The 16,571-nt window shown below is 36.9% G+C and overlaps 2 protein-coding genes across 2 annotated transcripts; both read left to right on the top strand.

Annotated features, from left to right (window-relative positions):
* Positions 1-1,363: 1,363 nt before the first annotated feature.
* Positions 1,364-8,397, top strand: EMB1270 (Pentatricopeptide repeat (PPR) superfamily protein). Its single transcript, XM_028234223.2, has 4 exons — positions 1,364-5,185; positions 5,295-5,495; positions 6,094-6,184; positions 6,829-8,397. Exons 1-4 carry the CDS (start codon positions 1,605-1,607, stop codon positions 7,360-7,362), a joined length of 4,407 nt encoding a protein of 1,468 aa, XP_028090024.2. The 5' UTR covers positions 1,364-1,604; the 3' UTR covers positions 7,363-8,397.
* Positions 8,398-12,377: 3,980 nt separating this feature from the next.
* Positions 12,378-15,696, top strand: LOC114290345 (large ribosomal subunit protein eL13z). Its single transcript, XM_028234224.2, has 5 exons — positions 12,378-12,572; positions 14,014-14,129; positions 14,301-14,434; positions 15,051-15,209; positions 15,306-15,696. Exons 2-5 carry the CDS (start codon positions 14,021-14,023, stop codon positions 15,525-15,527), a joined length of 624 nt encoding a protein of 207 aa, XP_028090025.1. The 5' UTR covers positions 12,378-12,572; positions 14,014-14,020; the 3' UTR covers positions 15,528-15,696.
* The last annotated feature ends 875 nt before the right edge of the window (positions 15,697-16,571 follow it).

Genomic DNA, 16,571 nt, shown 5'->3' with positions numbered 1-16,571 from the left:
AAGAAAAAAGTGTAAACCGCAAACCGCCCGCACATCTGCAAACCCTATCCGCACAAACCGCAAACCGCACTGCAGGTGGTTGCGAGTTGATTTTTTTCCAAACCGCATAGATGCGAGTGGGTCAAAACTGAACCGCAAACTGCACAAAGCTGATCCGCGAGCACCCATAACCTTATCCAACATAAAAAATTAAAAAAAAATTTAAAAAATTAAAAAATTGAAAATCTCTCTTATTACCCAAAATTAAAAAAGAATGTTAAATTAATTTTCCCAATTTATTATAATGTCATTATTTAAAATTATTTTATCAACCCACGACTTTTGGGCACTAATATCCAAGCATCCAACCCACATTTTGAACACACACCGCGGAGCATTAAGATCCTCTAGAGTGTATTCTCTAGAGTGATCTCCTAGAGTGATCCATTCAATGGCTGTGATTCAGTCTCACCAAAACGACGTCGTTTTGGTGAGTAATTTTGAAAAAAAAAAAAAACAGATTTCAGTCTTGTGTTGTTCTCTTGTGATAAAGCATTAGAGAGAGAGAGAGAGAGATAGAGGGGCTAGGAGATAGAAGAAGGAGAGAAGAGGAGGAGGCCGCCACATCACCGCCTAGCCCTAGCCCCTTCCCATCCCCGACGTGCTGCCGCCACCACTTCCACGCCGCTGCCGATCGCCGTCAAAGTTCCTCTGACGCCGCAAGTGGTGGCGATAAAGAGAACCACCATGTGTATGCTAAACAGGGCTTGTAAAATGGAGTAGTCCTCACCTCTGTTCGGTGGATTGAACACATCTCTCAAACATGAATAGGGTTTTGAAGAATCACCATTAATGGTTGTTTTTGGTTGTGGGTTTTCAGTAACTACTTGGATTTGAGAAGAATTTGGTTGTTTTTTAGTTGATTATTTTCTTCAATGGAATTTGATATGGTGGATTTGTTTTTGGATAAAATTAGTTATTATTGGCGATTTATATTTGTAAAGGATGGTTTGTTTTTGTTAGGTGTTTGTTTGAAATTCATGGTTTACATTTGTGGTAAGGCTTCTGCTATAGAAGATAGCAGAGTGAGCGCGAGAGAGAGACAGTTGAATAAAGGACGGCGGCGACGGAAGGGCGTCAGGAGGCAGGGCGGCAACGTCGTCTCCCTCTGCTTCTTTCTCTCTTCTTCTCTCTCTCTATCTTTTGCGTAGGAATTTTGAAATCTAATATTTTTTTTTTATTTTTAAATTACTCACGAAAAATCTTAACCATTGAATAGATTCTTTTAGGAGATCCTCTAGAGAATCCACTCTGGAGGATCTTAACGCCACGGCGGAACTCAACAAGCCACTGAACAATTTGCTGACTAGATGAGTGCTATCGAACCGTATAAACACACACAAAGGCTATCCGATCCACATTTGTACCCAAAAAAAAATCCAACCTGTCTCTCTCAATCGATAGATTACAGAGAGCGAAACTAACAGAACAACCCGCCAAAATGAAATATCTATTGGTACCCCTCTCTCTCTCTCTCTCTCTCTGTGTTCATCTGCTCTGATCTACAATAAACTGCATAAACCAATCTCCAAAACCCTTTTCCATAAACCATAGAGAAAGAAAACATGGCATGCACTGGAGTGCTGGTTATTGCTACACCACCATTACAATCAACCACAAAATCTAAGGTATACACTCCTACTTCTTGCTCTTTGGATTGCTCTTCATCATCATCTTCATCTTCATCTTCATCTACTGAACCTGAAATTACCAAGAAATTTAGATACAGCAGGGCCTCTCCTTCTGTGAGATGGCCCCATCTCAAACTCACCGATACCCATCACAATTCACCTCCTTCCCAATTCATTGTCGCCTCTCCTCCGCCGACCCATGTCGTCGACGATGTGAATCTTCTGGTAAAAACCAAAGATTTCGAGGAAACCCAGAACGGGGATGTATTGGAGTCTCTGAATGCTAATGATGAAACCCTAGAGGTTTTGGGTAGGCCTAGCAGGACTAGGGCAAAGAAAATGACCAAATTAGCCTTGAAGAGGGCTAAAGATTGGCGACAGAGGGTTCAATTTTTAACGGATAGGATATTACAGTTGAAATCAGAGGAGTTTGTGGCCGATGTGTTGGATGATCGGATCGTGCAAATGACTCCCACTGATTTCTGTTTTGTAGTGAAATGGGTTGGGCAATCGAGTTGGCAACGCGCTCTTGAGGTTTACGAGTGGTTGAATCTTCGGCATTGGTACTCTCCTAATGCCCGAATGCTAGCAACAATTCTGGCTGTACTAGGCAAGGCCAATCAAGAAGCCTTAGCTGTGGAAATTTTTTCTAGGGCAGAGCCTGGGGTGGGTAACACTGTCCAAGTTTACAATGCAATGATGGGTGTCTATGCTCGGAATGGTCGGTTCAATAAGGTTCAGGAAGTGTTTGATTTAATGAAGGAGAAAGGGTGCGAACCAGACCTTGTGAGTTTCAATACTTTGATAAATGCACGCCTCAAATCGGAGTCCATGGTACCAAACTTGGTGATTGAGCTTCTAAATGAAGTGAGAAAGTCAGGTCTTCGACCTGATATAATTACTTACAACACACTTATAAGTGCTTGTTCCCGCGAGTCCAATTTGCAGGAAGCGGTAAAGGTTTACAATGATATGGAGGCATACAAATGCCAACCTGATTTATGGACATATAATGCCATGATTTCAGTTTGTGGACGATGTGGCCGGTCTGGCAGGGCTGAACGGCTTTTTAGGGAATTGGAGTCAAAAGGGTTTTTCCCAGATGCGGTAACGTATAATTCTCTACTCTATGCATTTGCTAGAGAAGGGAATATAGAGAAGGTACAGGAAATCTGCGAAGATATGGTGAAAATGGGGTTTGGAAAGGATGAGATGACTTATAACACGATCATCCACATGCATGGGAAGAATGGGCGGCATGATTTAGCTTTACAACTTTACAGAGACATGCAATCATCAGGCCGAAGTCCTGATGTGGTCACATATACCGTTCTTATTGATTCACTCGGGAAAGCAAATATGATGGAAGAGGCTGCTGATGTGATGACAAAGATGCTTAATGCAGGTGTTAAACCCTCTTTGCGGACTTACAGTGCATTAATTTGTGGGTATGCAAAGGCTGGAAAGCGAGTGCAAGCTGAAGAGACGTTTAATTGCATGCTGAGGTCTGGGATTAAACCAGATCATTTAGCATATTCAGTTATGCTGGATGTCCAATTGAGGTCTAATGAGACCAAGAAGGCAATGGCCTTTTATCGTGAAATGGTCCGTAATGGTTTCACTCCAGATCAATCCCTTTATGAGGTTTTGCTTCATGCACTCGGAAAAGAGAACAAAGAGGAAGATATTCAAAAAGTGGTCAAGGATATGGAAGAATCGTGTGGTTTGGATCCACAAATCATTTCATTTATTCTTGTCAAGGGGGAATGCTATGATCATGCAGCTAAATTGTTGAAACAGGCTATCATGCAGGGTTATGATTTGGACCATGAGAACTTATTGACTATTTTGAGTTCATATAGTTCATCAGGAAGATACTTAGAAGCACTGCAATTGCTAGATTCTGTGAGAGAGCATGCACCAAGATCCCATCAATTGATAACCGAAGCTGCGATTGTTATTCATTGTAAGGCTCATCAATTGGATGCTGCCTTGGATGAATACAGTAAAACTAGGGGGTTAAGTAAATTTCATGGGAGTCCGTCCATGTACGAGTCCCTTATTAAATGCTGTGAAGAGACTGAACTGTTTGCCGAAGCTTCTCAGGTGTTCTCCGACATGACATTTAATGGAGTAGAACCTTCTCAGAATGTCTGTGAAAGTATGGTGCTTATGTATTGTAAAATGGGCTTCCCCGAGACGGCTCATCATTTGGTTGATCAGACGGAAGCAGAGGGCAGTCTATTTGATGATATCTCCATTTATGTTTCGCTTATTGAGGCTTATGGCAAGTTGAAGCTACTTCAGAAAGCTGAGAGTTTGGTGGGGATTCTTAGACAGAGATTCAGTACAGTGGATCGTAAGGCTTGGAATGCACTAATACAGGCTTATGCTGCAAGTGGTTGCTATGAGAAGGCAAGAGCTGCTTTTAATACAATGATGAGAGACGGTCCTTCCCCAACTTTGGATACCATTAACGGTCTCATGCAAGCTTTGATTGTTGACGAGAGATTAAATGAGCTCTACGTGGTAATTCAGGAGTTGCAAGATATGGGTTTTAAGATTAGTAAGAGTTCCATTCTTTTGATGCTCGATGCATTTGCCCGGGCTGGGAACATATTTGAGGTGAAGAAAATATATCACGGAATGAAGGCTGCAGGTTACTTGCCTTCCATGCATCTCTATAGAGTTATGATTGAACTATTTTCGAAGGGGAAACGAGTAAGGGATGTTGAGGCCATGGTTTCTGAGATGGATGAAGTGGGATTCAGGCCTGATCTTTCGATATGGAACTCCATACTGAAATTATATACAGAAATCAAGGATTTTAGAAAGACAGTGAGAGTATACCAGCAGATTCAAGAAGCTGGGCTTCAACCAGATGAGGAGACTTACAATTCTTTAATATTGATGTATTGTAGGGATTGCAGACCAGTGGAAGGTTTGCAGCTGATGCATAAAATGAAAAGTCTAGGTTTGAACCCTAAGCTGAACACATACAAAAGCCTGATTGCCGCATTTGGCAAGCAACAAATGGTGGAACAAGCTGAAGAAGTGTTTGAAGGACTGCGATTGGAAGGATATAAACTTGATCGCTCTTTTTATCATATAATGATGAAAATATTTAGAAGCTCTGGAGATCATTCTAAAGCTGAAAAGCTACTAATCGTGATGAAAGAAGCAGGAGTGGAACCCACCATTGCTACAATGCATATGCTGATGATCTCGTATGGCAGCTCAGGGCAACCCATTGAAGCGGAGAAAGTGCTTAATAATTTGAAATTAACAGGTGCAAATCTTACATTACCTTATAGTTCAGTCATTGACGCTTATCTCAAGAACGGAGATTATAACATTGGAATTCAAAAGCTCCAAGAGATGAAGGAAGAACATCTAGAGCCAGACCACATGATATGGACTCAGTTTATTAGGGCTGCAAGTTTATCTCGGAGCACAAATGAAGCCATAATTTTGTTAAATGCTATAGGAGACGCTGGTTTTGATCTTCCCCTCAGGTACACTCTAATACTTGATTTTTATCACCCTATCTTTCTCCATTTTCTGGTTTTCTTCCATATCTTTCCTTTAAATGGAAAAATAATCTTTCTTTTATTCTTTTGTTAGGCTTCTGACACAGAAATCTGAGTCAATAGTCTTGGAAGTAGATCAGTATCTTGAGAAACTGGAACCTATAGAAGATAATGCAGCTTTTAATTTTGTTAATGCTTTGGAAGATCTATTGTGGGCATTTGAACTCCGGGCCACTGCGTCATGGGTTTTTCAACTGGCAATAAAGAGAAGCATTTATCAGCATGATGTGTTCAGGTAACTTCTGAAATTAGTTCTACGCTAATTCCGTTGGTTACTTGTTTATCAACATCATTGTGACCCCAAAGATTTCACGATATCCACCCAAAAATGGCAATGAAGCATCATTTAACATTGATATAATATGTTTGTAATATTGAAAATAAATAATATTCTTGATAGTAGGGAAACCGTTTACTGGACAATTTGGATCATGCCTTTGTCGCTAGTGGGCAAATCTATTTTGAGGCAAATTGTAATGAAAAATGACCCATAGTTGAAAGGTCTAGAGGGCCCAAACAGGAATTTTGATGATGAGAACACATTTTGGATATCAATAGATGTCATCTAGCTGCAAGTGAGCAGGCTTGTTGAGTTGAGTTGTATTTCATCTCTAGTGGGCAAACTGTTTTAATGCAAATTCTACGGAGCATATCATAATTGAGATCCTGATGATTGGTGAAGGAGGTATCTTAATAGTAAACTTAACAAAGGAAATGATTTAAGTGTCCTGTGGATGTCAGGACATGACCTTTTATTTTCATGGTAGCTTTCCACTTGTTTGTGCTCTCTCTCTCTCTCATGGCTTTGCCCGTATCTCATCTTCTTGTTGCAGGGTAGCTGACAAGGACTGGGGGGCTGATTTCAGAAAGTTGTCTGCTGGTGCAGCTCTTGTTGGTCTTACTTTATGGCTTGACCACATGCAAGCAAGTTTCTTTTTATCTCATCTTTTCACATATATATTCAGATGTATATGGATGTATGGTTTTTATTTTTTTAGTTTTCTTCATAATTTTAAAAGCCTGATGGGACTTAAGGCTTGGCTTGGTTTGGTATAATTTTAAAAGCCCTTAAAGAGAACGATTATTCAGAGTCTTGCAAAACCTCTATTCTTCTATACCCTGAATAATTTATATCTTCTCTACTTTCTTGTGTATATTCATGTAGAACTACTTGGTTTTTGACCAGAGTTTGGCCACTGATTGAACCCAAAGGACATGGAAACCTGTAAAATGTGTCTGCTAATTTGATCTATTTCATATGGTTGGTAAAATATTGGTTAAATCCAAATAGATTTGTCATTCCTTACCCAATCATTACCATCTGCATACCTTTTTTTTGTAGTTTTATGAGGACACAGACTGTATTTCTGGGCATACATAAATCTAATGGTAAATTGTTCTGCTAACAGGCTTATCCTATGAATCATCACCTCTGATTAATCTTTGCCCTCCTTTGAATGGTCTTAAGTCAATAATATCTTAAGAACATTCTTAGAATCATCCTTATTTTGCTCACAGTTTTTGGCTATACTTTGTATGCACCTAATAGATGGCTTCAATTATGTCAGGACGCATCGCTGGAGGGTTTCCCGGAGTCTCCCAAATCTGTTGTACTGATTACCGGGACCTCAGACTACAACAACGTTTCCTTGAACAGCACATTGAAGGCCTACCTTTGGGAAATGGGTTCCCCGTTTCTGCCCTGTAAAACAAGGAGTGGGCTCCTTGTTGCAAAAGCACACTCCCTTCGAATGTGGTTGAAGGACTCACCATTTTGCTTGGACCTTGAGTTGAAAAACAGCCCCAATCTCCCAGAGGTAAACTCAATGCAGCTCGTTGAAGGATGTTATATTAGACGTGGCCTTGTTCCTGCTTTCAAGGACATAAATGAGAAGCTCGGGCAAGTGAGGCCAAAGAAATTTGCAAGGCTGGCTTTGCTTCCAGATGTGAAAAGAAACAAAGCTATTCAAGCTGATATAGATGGGAGGCAAGAGAAGTTGGCGAAGTTAAAAAATATTGGAGTCTCGAGGATGAAGAAGACCAAGAAGTTCGGAAAGAAAAAATTTGTTAGGAGGAGCATGATTTCAGAAAGAAAGAACTGAGGTGCCTCATGAATTATAAGTGCTCGATGTTTTGGTTCTAGTGCACGTTGAAGAGAATCAGCACGTAGATGCTTGATGAAGAGTTTCTAATCAAGCATATTCACACCTCCCTCAAATCCCATCTGGAAGGATCATATTTACACTCCTCTTTTGTTGGCCTGACTTCGCGGTTTGGGGTGCCAGAGACACGGCTATTGTAGACTTGGTTGTTGATATTGCAGGAGCAATATGCCCATTACTTTCATGGATATTCACCACCCAACTAATTAGGTGTTTTTGGACATCACAGAAACTCCATTGCCTAAAAATTTTGACGGGTATGTAGCCGGAGAGGGACCAGTTTCTGCGGCTGAGTAGTTTGACATGAGTTGCTCTGCGCTGAATGCTACAATAATCTCTGGAAATTGCCTGCCTTGTGAAGTAAAATTCTAAATGAGGCCTTAAACAAGGCGTCCTGGAGTTTTGATGGTATTCTTCAAGCCACTGTGCTGTGGCTTTCAGACATGGTATTTGTGATAAATTACAAGACTGCTTACTAGGATTTTAAATATTGGCCGACACATCACTGTATCGGCGATACTAATATGTATCTGGATACTATTATTAAAAATTATGTCCCAACCTTGCTTCTAATACAGTAAGCAATAATCCCCACCCCCCTCTCCAGAAATGAGTTAGTAGAATCATTTGATTGTTGTTGTGTTGTAAAATTGTAAAATTGTAAAATTGTAAAATTGTTGACGATAGGCTCTTCTAGATACTAATGTGACCCAGTGAAAGATTTGTATGGACTGTTAGTCCAGAAGAATTTAGTGAATGCCCATGTAGGGGGTACCAAGCAAAAGAAAATAAAAGCTTGTGTAGAGCCAAATACAGAAGCACACAGCACAGCCAAACAATAAGACCCTTTGTAGCCAAACTGGTGGCTGAGAAGTAGGCATATATGAGTTAATTGTATTTCATTGTGTTTGGAATTTAAATGTAATTTCAGATGAAAAGGAAAAAGCTATGCATCTCTGCTGCTTCTTTTGTTCATTAGTATTGGGTTTATTCACCGGGTTTATTCAAGTGAATCCTGTTGTTACATTACATAGTTTTGCAATTATTAACCCCCACTGTCATACCTGACCTGTGCTTTCCTTTTTTAAGTATTATTTGGTTTTATTGAAATGAGTTAAAATGGAATGAAATGATTGTTCTTTTATAATAGTGAATGATGATTCTATTTGTAATATAGTTTGTTATCATTTAGTCAACCAAATTTAAATATAAATATTTTGATAAAATAATTATTTTATTTTACTTTATTTCAATAAATCAAATAAAATATTAGTATTTGTGGGGTGACTGATTTATTGTGGAATAATGCTTGGGACCCCCTTTTGGGGGTCACCCCCTCACCCCCCTTTGCCACGTGGCAGGGGGTGATTGGTAGAGCAGGAAAAAAAAGAAAAAGAAAAAGAAAAGGTAACCAATGAGAGAGAGAGAGGGTTAAAGGGGGTGGGGGGAAAAGGAGATGAATCATTACTCGATTATGTTTTATGATTTTGTTGCAATTACTATCACCAGAGTTAATTTTAGAAGTTATCGTGCAAGTAAAGCCATATGTGCTCATACTACAAGTGCAAAAATTATACTCATAAAAATAATATGTTTGTATTGTAAAATTTATATTTTAAATGAATTTAGACAATAGATTAAATTTTTTATTTTATATATTTTTTGTGTATATATTAGCAGTGCTCTTTTGGTGCTCTTAAGTGCCTACTAAAATGCGTGTGGCCTATGTGATTGTGTAGCGCATAAGATTACTAAGGCCAAGTTTGGGAAGACTAAAAAAGTGCACTTTTTGTCTTTTTAGACTAAAAAATTGAGGTTGAAAATATGGATGTTTGGGTTAATTTTTTGACTTTTTATTGAAAAATGTGTAATAAAAAATTGTAAAAATTGATTTGTAGGGAAAAATTTGAATTGGGAGTTGTGCAACCGTAATTGTTGACTTTTGGTGAATAGTGTTAACTTTTTAACTTTTTGAGTAACTTTTTGACTTTTTGACTTTTTTTAAAGTCCCCAAACTTGGCCTAAATGTAGAGAAATTGACTTGATAGTGTGGCTCTAAAACACTAGGCAATATACGTTTTTTCTTTTTTCTTTTATTCTTTTTTTTTTTTTTTTTTTTTGTGACAACTGATGTAGAATAATGGTATTCACACTTAGGCCCGTTTGGGGGCTAACTTTTTTAGTTAATTAGTCAAAAAGTTACTCCTCGTTTGGGAATAGGTTAATTTAGTAACTTTTTGGCTAATTAGTTAAAAAGGTAGGTAAAAAAAACTTGAATGTTTGGGATGACTTTTTGACTAATTACGAAAAACTGTGCAAAAAGTAGAGAAAAGCTGTAATTGTTGACTTTTTGGTATAACTAATTGGCTAATTAGCTAAAAAGGTAGCATCCCAAACGAGGCCTAAATTAGTCAAAGCCAACAACTCATACCAAAAAATCAAATATTCTCTTTTCTCTCTACTTTTTGCACATCTTTTCGTAATTAGTCAAAAAGTCATTCCAAACATACAAGTTTTTTTTACCTACCTTTTTAACCAAATAGTCAAAAAATTACTAAATTAACCTATTCCTAAACGAGGCCTTAATCTTCTAATATCTCACATTATTTGTGAGAGATTTAAAGATGGAGAAAAGAAAAACATACATATAGAAAATAGAAAGAAATGGTGTGAGGGCATCGCCAATTGCAGAGGCATTTAGAGTATTTAAATATTTTGTCCAATCTTATCACAAAATTGAGTTTCGATAGAATAGGTAATATGGTACCATTTATCTCATCAATTCTTGTCTAGTTATCTTTGGAGAGTATTGGAAGTTAGACAAACTAATTTTCAAGTAGAGTGTTAAAATAAAAATATACGCTTAATTATTAGCCATTAGAAAGTGTTATAATAATTCAGATTATTAAATCATATTCACTAGGGGTGGTAATTACATCCATCATGGTTGATCAAATTTATAAATAAGCAGCCCTCATTTGATGTTTTACATTTAGAAATTTCGTACTTTTCCTTTGCAAATTTATTCTTCATTTTGCTGCATTTAATTTTTGTGAGAAATAGTGTAAACACTTGGTGTGTTCGTTAAACAAATAAATTGTAGTGCTGCATTTATTTGTAGTTGATCATTTCATCATGAGAGATAGACGTCCATATTCTGAAAGCACCATAGAGAGGACGAATCTGTCTTAAGGACACAGTGTCAAACACTGGGCTTGATCAGAATAATATTGAAGATATTAATCAAGTAAGTTATTTATGTATTTTCTGTTTTTATTATTAATTTAAATCATATTTTAATTTTATTTTTGTAACAAAATAAAATCTATTTTTATTTATTTAATTCTTTTTCTAGTTTGATTTTTGTAATCAAACTTTCTCTCTCCTTTTCTATTTTTCTTTTATATTCTGTTTGTCGTTTAGTATTCAAACAGAATTAAGTTAATTTATTTATAGTGAAGATTGTCCAACAATTTTTGCTATACAGGGGAGATAGTGGAGAAATTATCTTGCTACGGGCACGTGTTGTGGGCTGTTTAAGAGAGTCTCATGCTCTTCTAATCTACATTTATGTCGTATGTGTGTAGAGAGGGAAATTCTGTGACCTGTTGCTTGTGTAGGTTAGTCTAGGGGTGCAACTCGGGCGGGTTCGGTCGGGTTGGGGGTCTGCCCAAGCCCGACCCGAATTGTATTTGGCACTGCCCAAGCCCGCCCAAGCCCGACCATGAACCCGAACATTGTTGCCCAAGCCCGGCCCAAGCTTTGTATTTTGAACTCGGGTTGCCCGAATTGCCCGAATTGCCCGAGTTCAGAAACCTGTTGTAGATCTAAGGGTAGACATAAAGATGCTAATCTAATGGTAGAAAACTAACCAAAAAAAAATAAAAATTAAAAATTAAGACTAACTCTTTTACTTAATAGAAGACTAACAAAAAAAAAAAATAAAAATAAAAATTAAGACTAACTCTTTTACTTAATTTATATATATTACATAATTTATTAAATTATATATATATTATATATTATATAATTTATATAATATATTAAATTGAATTCGGGTTCGGGTTGGCCATTGGTTCTGCCCAAGCCCGGCCCGAATTGCAATTCGGGCATCAAAAATCTGCCCAAGCCCGTCCAGATTACAAGATATAGTTGCCCAAGCCCTAAAAAAACTCGGGCTGGGCTCGGGTTGCTCGGGTTGAGCCCGCCCGAGTTGCACCCCTAGGTTAGTCTTTAATTTTGACTTACCATGATTTTGGATGGAGGAAGTTCCTTCATCCTTATTGACATTGGTGGCTTCTAAGGTTCCAACTCTTGTGTAATTGTTTCCCCCATCTTAAAAAAAAAATTATAAAAAAAAAAAAAAAAAACCATATTCACTATATATCATATATACAAAAAATTAAACACAAAATCTTACTATTTTCTTTTCTCGTTAAGAAAATGACAAAAATTACCATAAAAACACATTGGTTACTCCATCATCATCTCACTTCTCTCTATGTTTCTCTTATCATTTAATATAATCTAACTTTAACAAATTAATCAATCTACCTAAAAAAATTTGATTTTGTGGATAATTTAAGCTTAACTTGAGTTCAATTTATTATGCTCAAATTAGACTTCGGTGGATTTAAGCAAATCTTGACACAATTCGTATTAGGTCTAGACAATCTCTCAAACTTCCTTCTTCATATTTCAATATAAATTAATAAAGCTAAACTAAAAATAAATCAAAACTCACAAACAAAAATTTAAATGTTTTAATCTATATCACTTTGACAAATTTATCAGTATCATTATCAATACCAAATGATCATTTTACAAACATAAAACAAAAAACTCAAAAAAATAATATTTTCTCATCATCAAAACGATAGACAAATATGTAGAAAATGTCACTCAAGACTTTTGTGTAAATAACTTTTATTTTTGAATGGGCCATGACAACAGTGTGAATTCTAACCCCGTTTGGGCCGACACAGCCCATTTCCCTGGCCCAAGCAACCCTAGGGTTCCTGTTTGTTTTCCTGGTATCATATCATCTCTTATTTATAAACCAAGACGCCCTAATTCGAGAGGGTTGAGAGTGGCGACTGGCGAAGCGAGGCTCTTCTTCAGCACTTCTGCTAAGATTTATCGTAGTTGTTGTAAGTATTTCGCTTTCTCTCAGATCTGGGAACGTCAATGACTTCTAGGTTTTTCATCGTAAGGTTATCTGTGTTTGTTTCCTGGGAAATGTAGGAGATGAAAACGAAAGTCTTGATTCATGAAACCTACACAAATATTATTCAGCTTTGTTCTGACGATATTTGATAGTTATTTTATATCTTTGGGTTTTTTTTTTTTTGGAATCAAGCTGGTGGGTTGTGGATTAGGGTTTTGGATCAATTCACGTTTATTGATTCTATGAGGTTATTTTTTAAAAAAATTTAATTTCCAGTACAAAGTTTTGATTTTATTTTTCAGGTAGCGGAAATAAAAGAAAAAAAAATGTAATTTTGAATGTACATTTCTGTAGCAGTCAAGTAGGGAGTTACTTGTACGGTTGGGAACAATTGGCAATTTGAGAAACTTTTTATATTGTTGTTTTCATTTTCCTGTTGTTAATGGTTCCATTTGCAATGTTTTTTAAGCTTTGACAACTTTGTGTTAGTTTTAGGGCAAATTAGTTAAATTACAGATACCCCTGAGGTTTCGGAAATTACATCCCGCCCCCTGAGGTTTGTATTTTCATAACAATTTACCCCCTGAGGTTTATATTTCATAACAAATTACCCCCTAATTTCTTATGCAAATATAGCATTCAGGGGGGAATTCGTAATTTCTCAAACCTCAGGGGTATCTGTAATTTTGTCAAACCTGGAGGGGTGTATATGTAATTTGCCCTTAGTTTTAACTGTGGTTGAAAACAGTATGTTTCATTTTTATCATGGCATCAGAGGGTATGTGATGAATTATCTGCTTTCATGAAATGGCATGTTGTTGTAGTTGTTTCATCACTACTAGTTGGCTATTGAAATATTTTGTGGATTTTTTTTATTTTTATTATTTTTATTTTATTTTTTTTGTATTCAAGTAATATGCTGTGATGGAGAAAATTGAATTATTCCTATCTTCTTTGGTGTTCACTTGCATTGAATGTGCATACATGGTAGGTAGTAGTGCAGCTATAGTTAAATCTGGTTTATTTAATTTCTTTTGTTTTGACTGAATGAATTGCTGTATATGTTTTCAGATTTCCGTTGTAACTAACTTGTAAAACATATTTATTTGAATTGTTTACACACCAACCTTCTATTTAGAATTGAGGTGTTCCTTGTATATATATATATATATATATTTGTGCAATTCATCTATTTGTATATATATATCTATTTATATTTGTTTTGGTTTGGTGAAAGTAAGGTGGATGCTCATTAATGCATAATATTAAGATTTCATGGTGGGGCCTTGTTTTCTGTTCTACCACATGCAGATTGTGTCAAATTAAACTATTATCCAATGATTTAAAAGTGATCTTATAACTTCGACAGAAATTGGGTTTCTGTTTTTGGAGTTATGTTTCTCACTCATTCTATGACTTCTCAGGTAAATTATGGTGAAGCATAATAATGTTATTCCCAATGGGCACTTTAAGAAGCACTGGCAGAACTATGTGAAGACATGGTTTAACCAGCCTGCCCGCAAAACCAGAAGAAGAACTGGTAAGTAGATCCCCAGCCCCTTTTAAAAAACAGAGATGAGGCAATTTTCCCTTTTTTGGTGCTGTGAATTGGTTGAGTTGTTTGGTGAAAATTACATTTGTTTATAACAGTTGCCTGTGTAAATTTTTATTGCCAACTTCTACAATAATTGTCTTTTAAATCCATTCTCAGCAAGGCAAAAGAAAGCTGTGAAGATCTTCCCTCGGCCTACAGCTGGACCACTTCGTCCCATTGTTCATGGGCAGACATTGAAGTACAATATGAAGCTAAGGGCTGGCAGGGGATTTTCCCTTGAGGAGCTCAAGGTCAGTTGTTTTTTATTTGTACCTAATGTTGTTCAACATTTGTGTATTCTCAAGTGTCCTTTTTGGATCTTGACTTGGTGGGACACGAAAGTATGCATAGAAATGTTTAATGGAAAATTTTCTCACTTAATTTCTTCATGGTTTGAAATGTGGTCAAGTGGTGTTTGTTTTCTCCATCCTGTAACATCTGCAGCCAGAATATCATGGTGGTTATGTTTGTGATTTTTGACAAAAGTGATATGTATATGTACATTTTATGGTACAATAGTTTAACGTTTGCATTGCTTATAATGGGTAGAGCCGAATATGTTTGGATTCGTTAACCAAATAATTGCTCTTGGCTTCTCTGGCAATCATAAATTGTTGCATTCTGTTACATTAGACAGAATTATAAATTTTGTTCATCTTTGAAAGCCATGCTCTCTAGAAATGGAGGGAGCTATACTGCTTCAGTCCTTTACTTTCAGATAAAGCATTGTACTTGGCTTGATGGAGGTATTTGCGAGTAGATTTGATTGTGACACAAACTGGACAATTCTTGTATTCCTATTGAATCTAGAATTTCTTCAAATGATATATTTTTTGTGGCTTATCGCTTCCCTTTTCTTCCAACCAGGCAGCAGGTATTCCAAAAAAACTTGCCCCAACCATTGGCATAGCTGTTGATCATCGTCGCAGGAACCGTTCTCTGGAGGGTCTTCAGACTAATGTGCAGAGGCTGAAGACATACAAGGCCAAGTTGGTTGTCTTCCCAAGACGTGCTCGCAAATTCAAGGTAATGTTTATTGGTTGACCGAACTTCACTCAAAACATTTGCTATTCATCTATAAGCCTCGACACTGTGACATATAATTTCCTTTGGCTTCTTCAGGCTGGTGATTCTGCTCCTGAGGAATTGGCAACAGCCACTCAAGTCCAAGGTCCTTACATGCCTATTGTGCGTGAGAAGCCAACTGTGGAACTTGTTAAGGTCACAGACGAGATGAAATCATTCAAGGCCTATGCTAAGCTGCGTATCGAGCGGACGAATACACGCTATGTTGGTGTCAGGATGAAGAGGGCTGCTGAGGCTGAGAAGGAAGAGAAGAAATAAGTGAGTTTCTGCCCATGCTAATGTGGGAATGTTTTTGCTTTTTTAAGTCTTGAGTCTATTTGCTGGATTTCTTTTGAACCATTAGTGGTAGTGTTTAAAATATCAGTTGGGTGTACTAATTTTCAAGATTATTCTTGGTTATATTATCTGTTTGGATTTTTGTGTTCCATCATTCTGAATCCTTGTTAGAATGGAATAGATATAACAATGCCCAACCCTTTAACTTCGGTGTTTGGCTATATATTCGAACTGCATTAATGTTGGATGAATGTCATAATAAAATATATATATTGAAATTTATTAGGGTTGTGGATTTGTAATCTCCCTCAAAGAAACCTATTACAAGTATGGGTCACATTCATCTGGGGAACTTGTGTTTTTGGTTAGGGATAAACTCTTCTCTAGTTTGGTTATGGATTGGGGAAGATTAGTCTGACCTGTTAGGCCCTCCAAAGTTCTCATGTTGTAAAATTATAGGTGTAGATCATTAATGAAAAAAAAAAAAAAAACAAATGAATTTAATTTTTCAATTTTTTTTTTTTTTTTTTTTTTTTTGACGAATAGGAAACTGCATATATATATATATATATTAACATTAAGGACCATAGTTCACAAAACTAGCAACCTTTCACTGAGGCTGCTTGCGCTGCTTTATGAGCAGCCTGCACATGTCGCCTAGGCACCTTAGAAATATAAACATGATCAAAGTATTTACATAATAGTTTAATATCTAGCAAAATATGCCTAATATCCCATTCAGCTTTGCTATTATCATTAAGTTGAGTAATCAGAGCATAACAATCTGTAAGAATAGTGATAGCCTTGATGTTGCTTTGTAGACACCACCTCAAAGCTTCCAAGCAAGCCTGTGCTTCCGCAACCACTGCTGAATGTGTGAAGAATGATAGCTGCTTTTGGGCCAGCTGAATACCTTTTGAATCAACTCCCACCCAAGCTGCTCCTGCTGCACATGACGGCTTATGCCATGCACCATCTATTAGTATCCTATCAAAACACATATCTGGGCACCAAAACAAATTATTA

Source organism: Camellia sinensis, chromosome 1 (assembly GCF_055761805.1).
Source record: "Camellia sinensis isolate YWXY chromosome 1, ASM5576180v1, whole genome shotgun sequence".
In the NCBI taxonomy this organism is placed as follows: domain Eukaryota; kingdom Viridiplantae; phylum Streptophyta; class Magnoliopsida; order Ericales; family Theaceae; genus Camellia; species Camellia sinensis.
This window is presented reverse-complemented; position numbering and strand designations above follow the sequence as displayed.

Coding starts and splice junctions, on each gene's coding strand:
- EMB1270 (XM_028234223.2), top strand. CDS start 1,605: ATGGCATGCACTGGAGTGCTGGTTATTGCTACACCACCATTACAATCA. Junction 5,186..5,294: donor GGTTTTGATCTTCCCCTCAG/GTACACTCTAAT, acceptor TTCTTTTGTTAG/GCTTCTGACACAGAAATCTG. Junction 5,496..6,093: donor TATCAGCATGATGTGTTCAG/GTAACTTCTGAA, acceptor TTCTTGTTGCAG/GGTAGCTGACAAGGACTGGG.
- LOC114290345 (XM_028234224.2), top strand. CDS start 14,021: ATGGTGAAGCATAATAATGTTATTCCCAATGGGCACTTTAAGAAGCAC. Junction 14,130..14,300: donor CAAAACCAGAAGAAGAACTG/GTAAGTAGATCC, acceptor ATCCATTCTCAG/CAAGGCAAAAGAAAGCTGTG. Junction 14,435..15,050: donor TTTCCCTTGAGGAGCTCAAG/GTCAGTTGTTTT, acceptor TCTTCCAACCAG/GCAGCAGGTATTCCAAAAAA.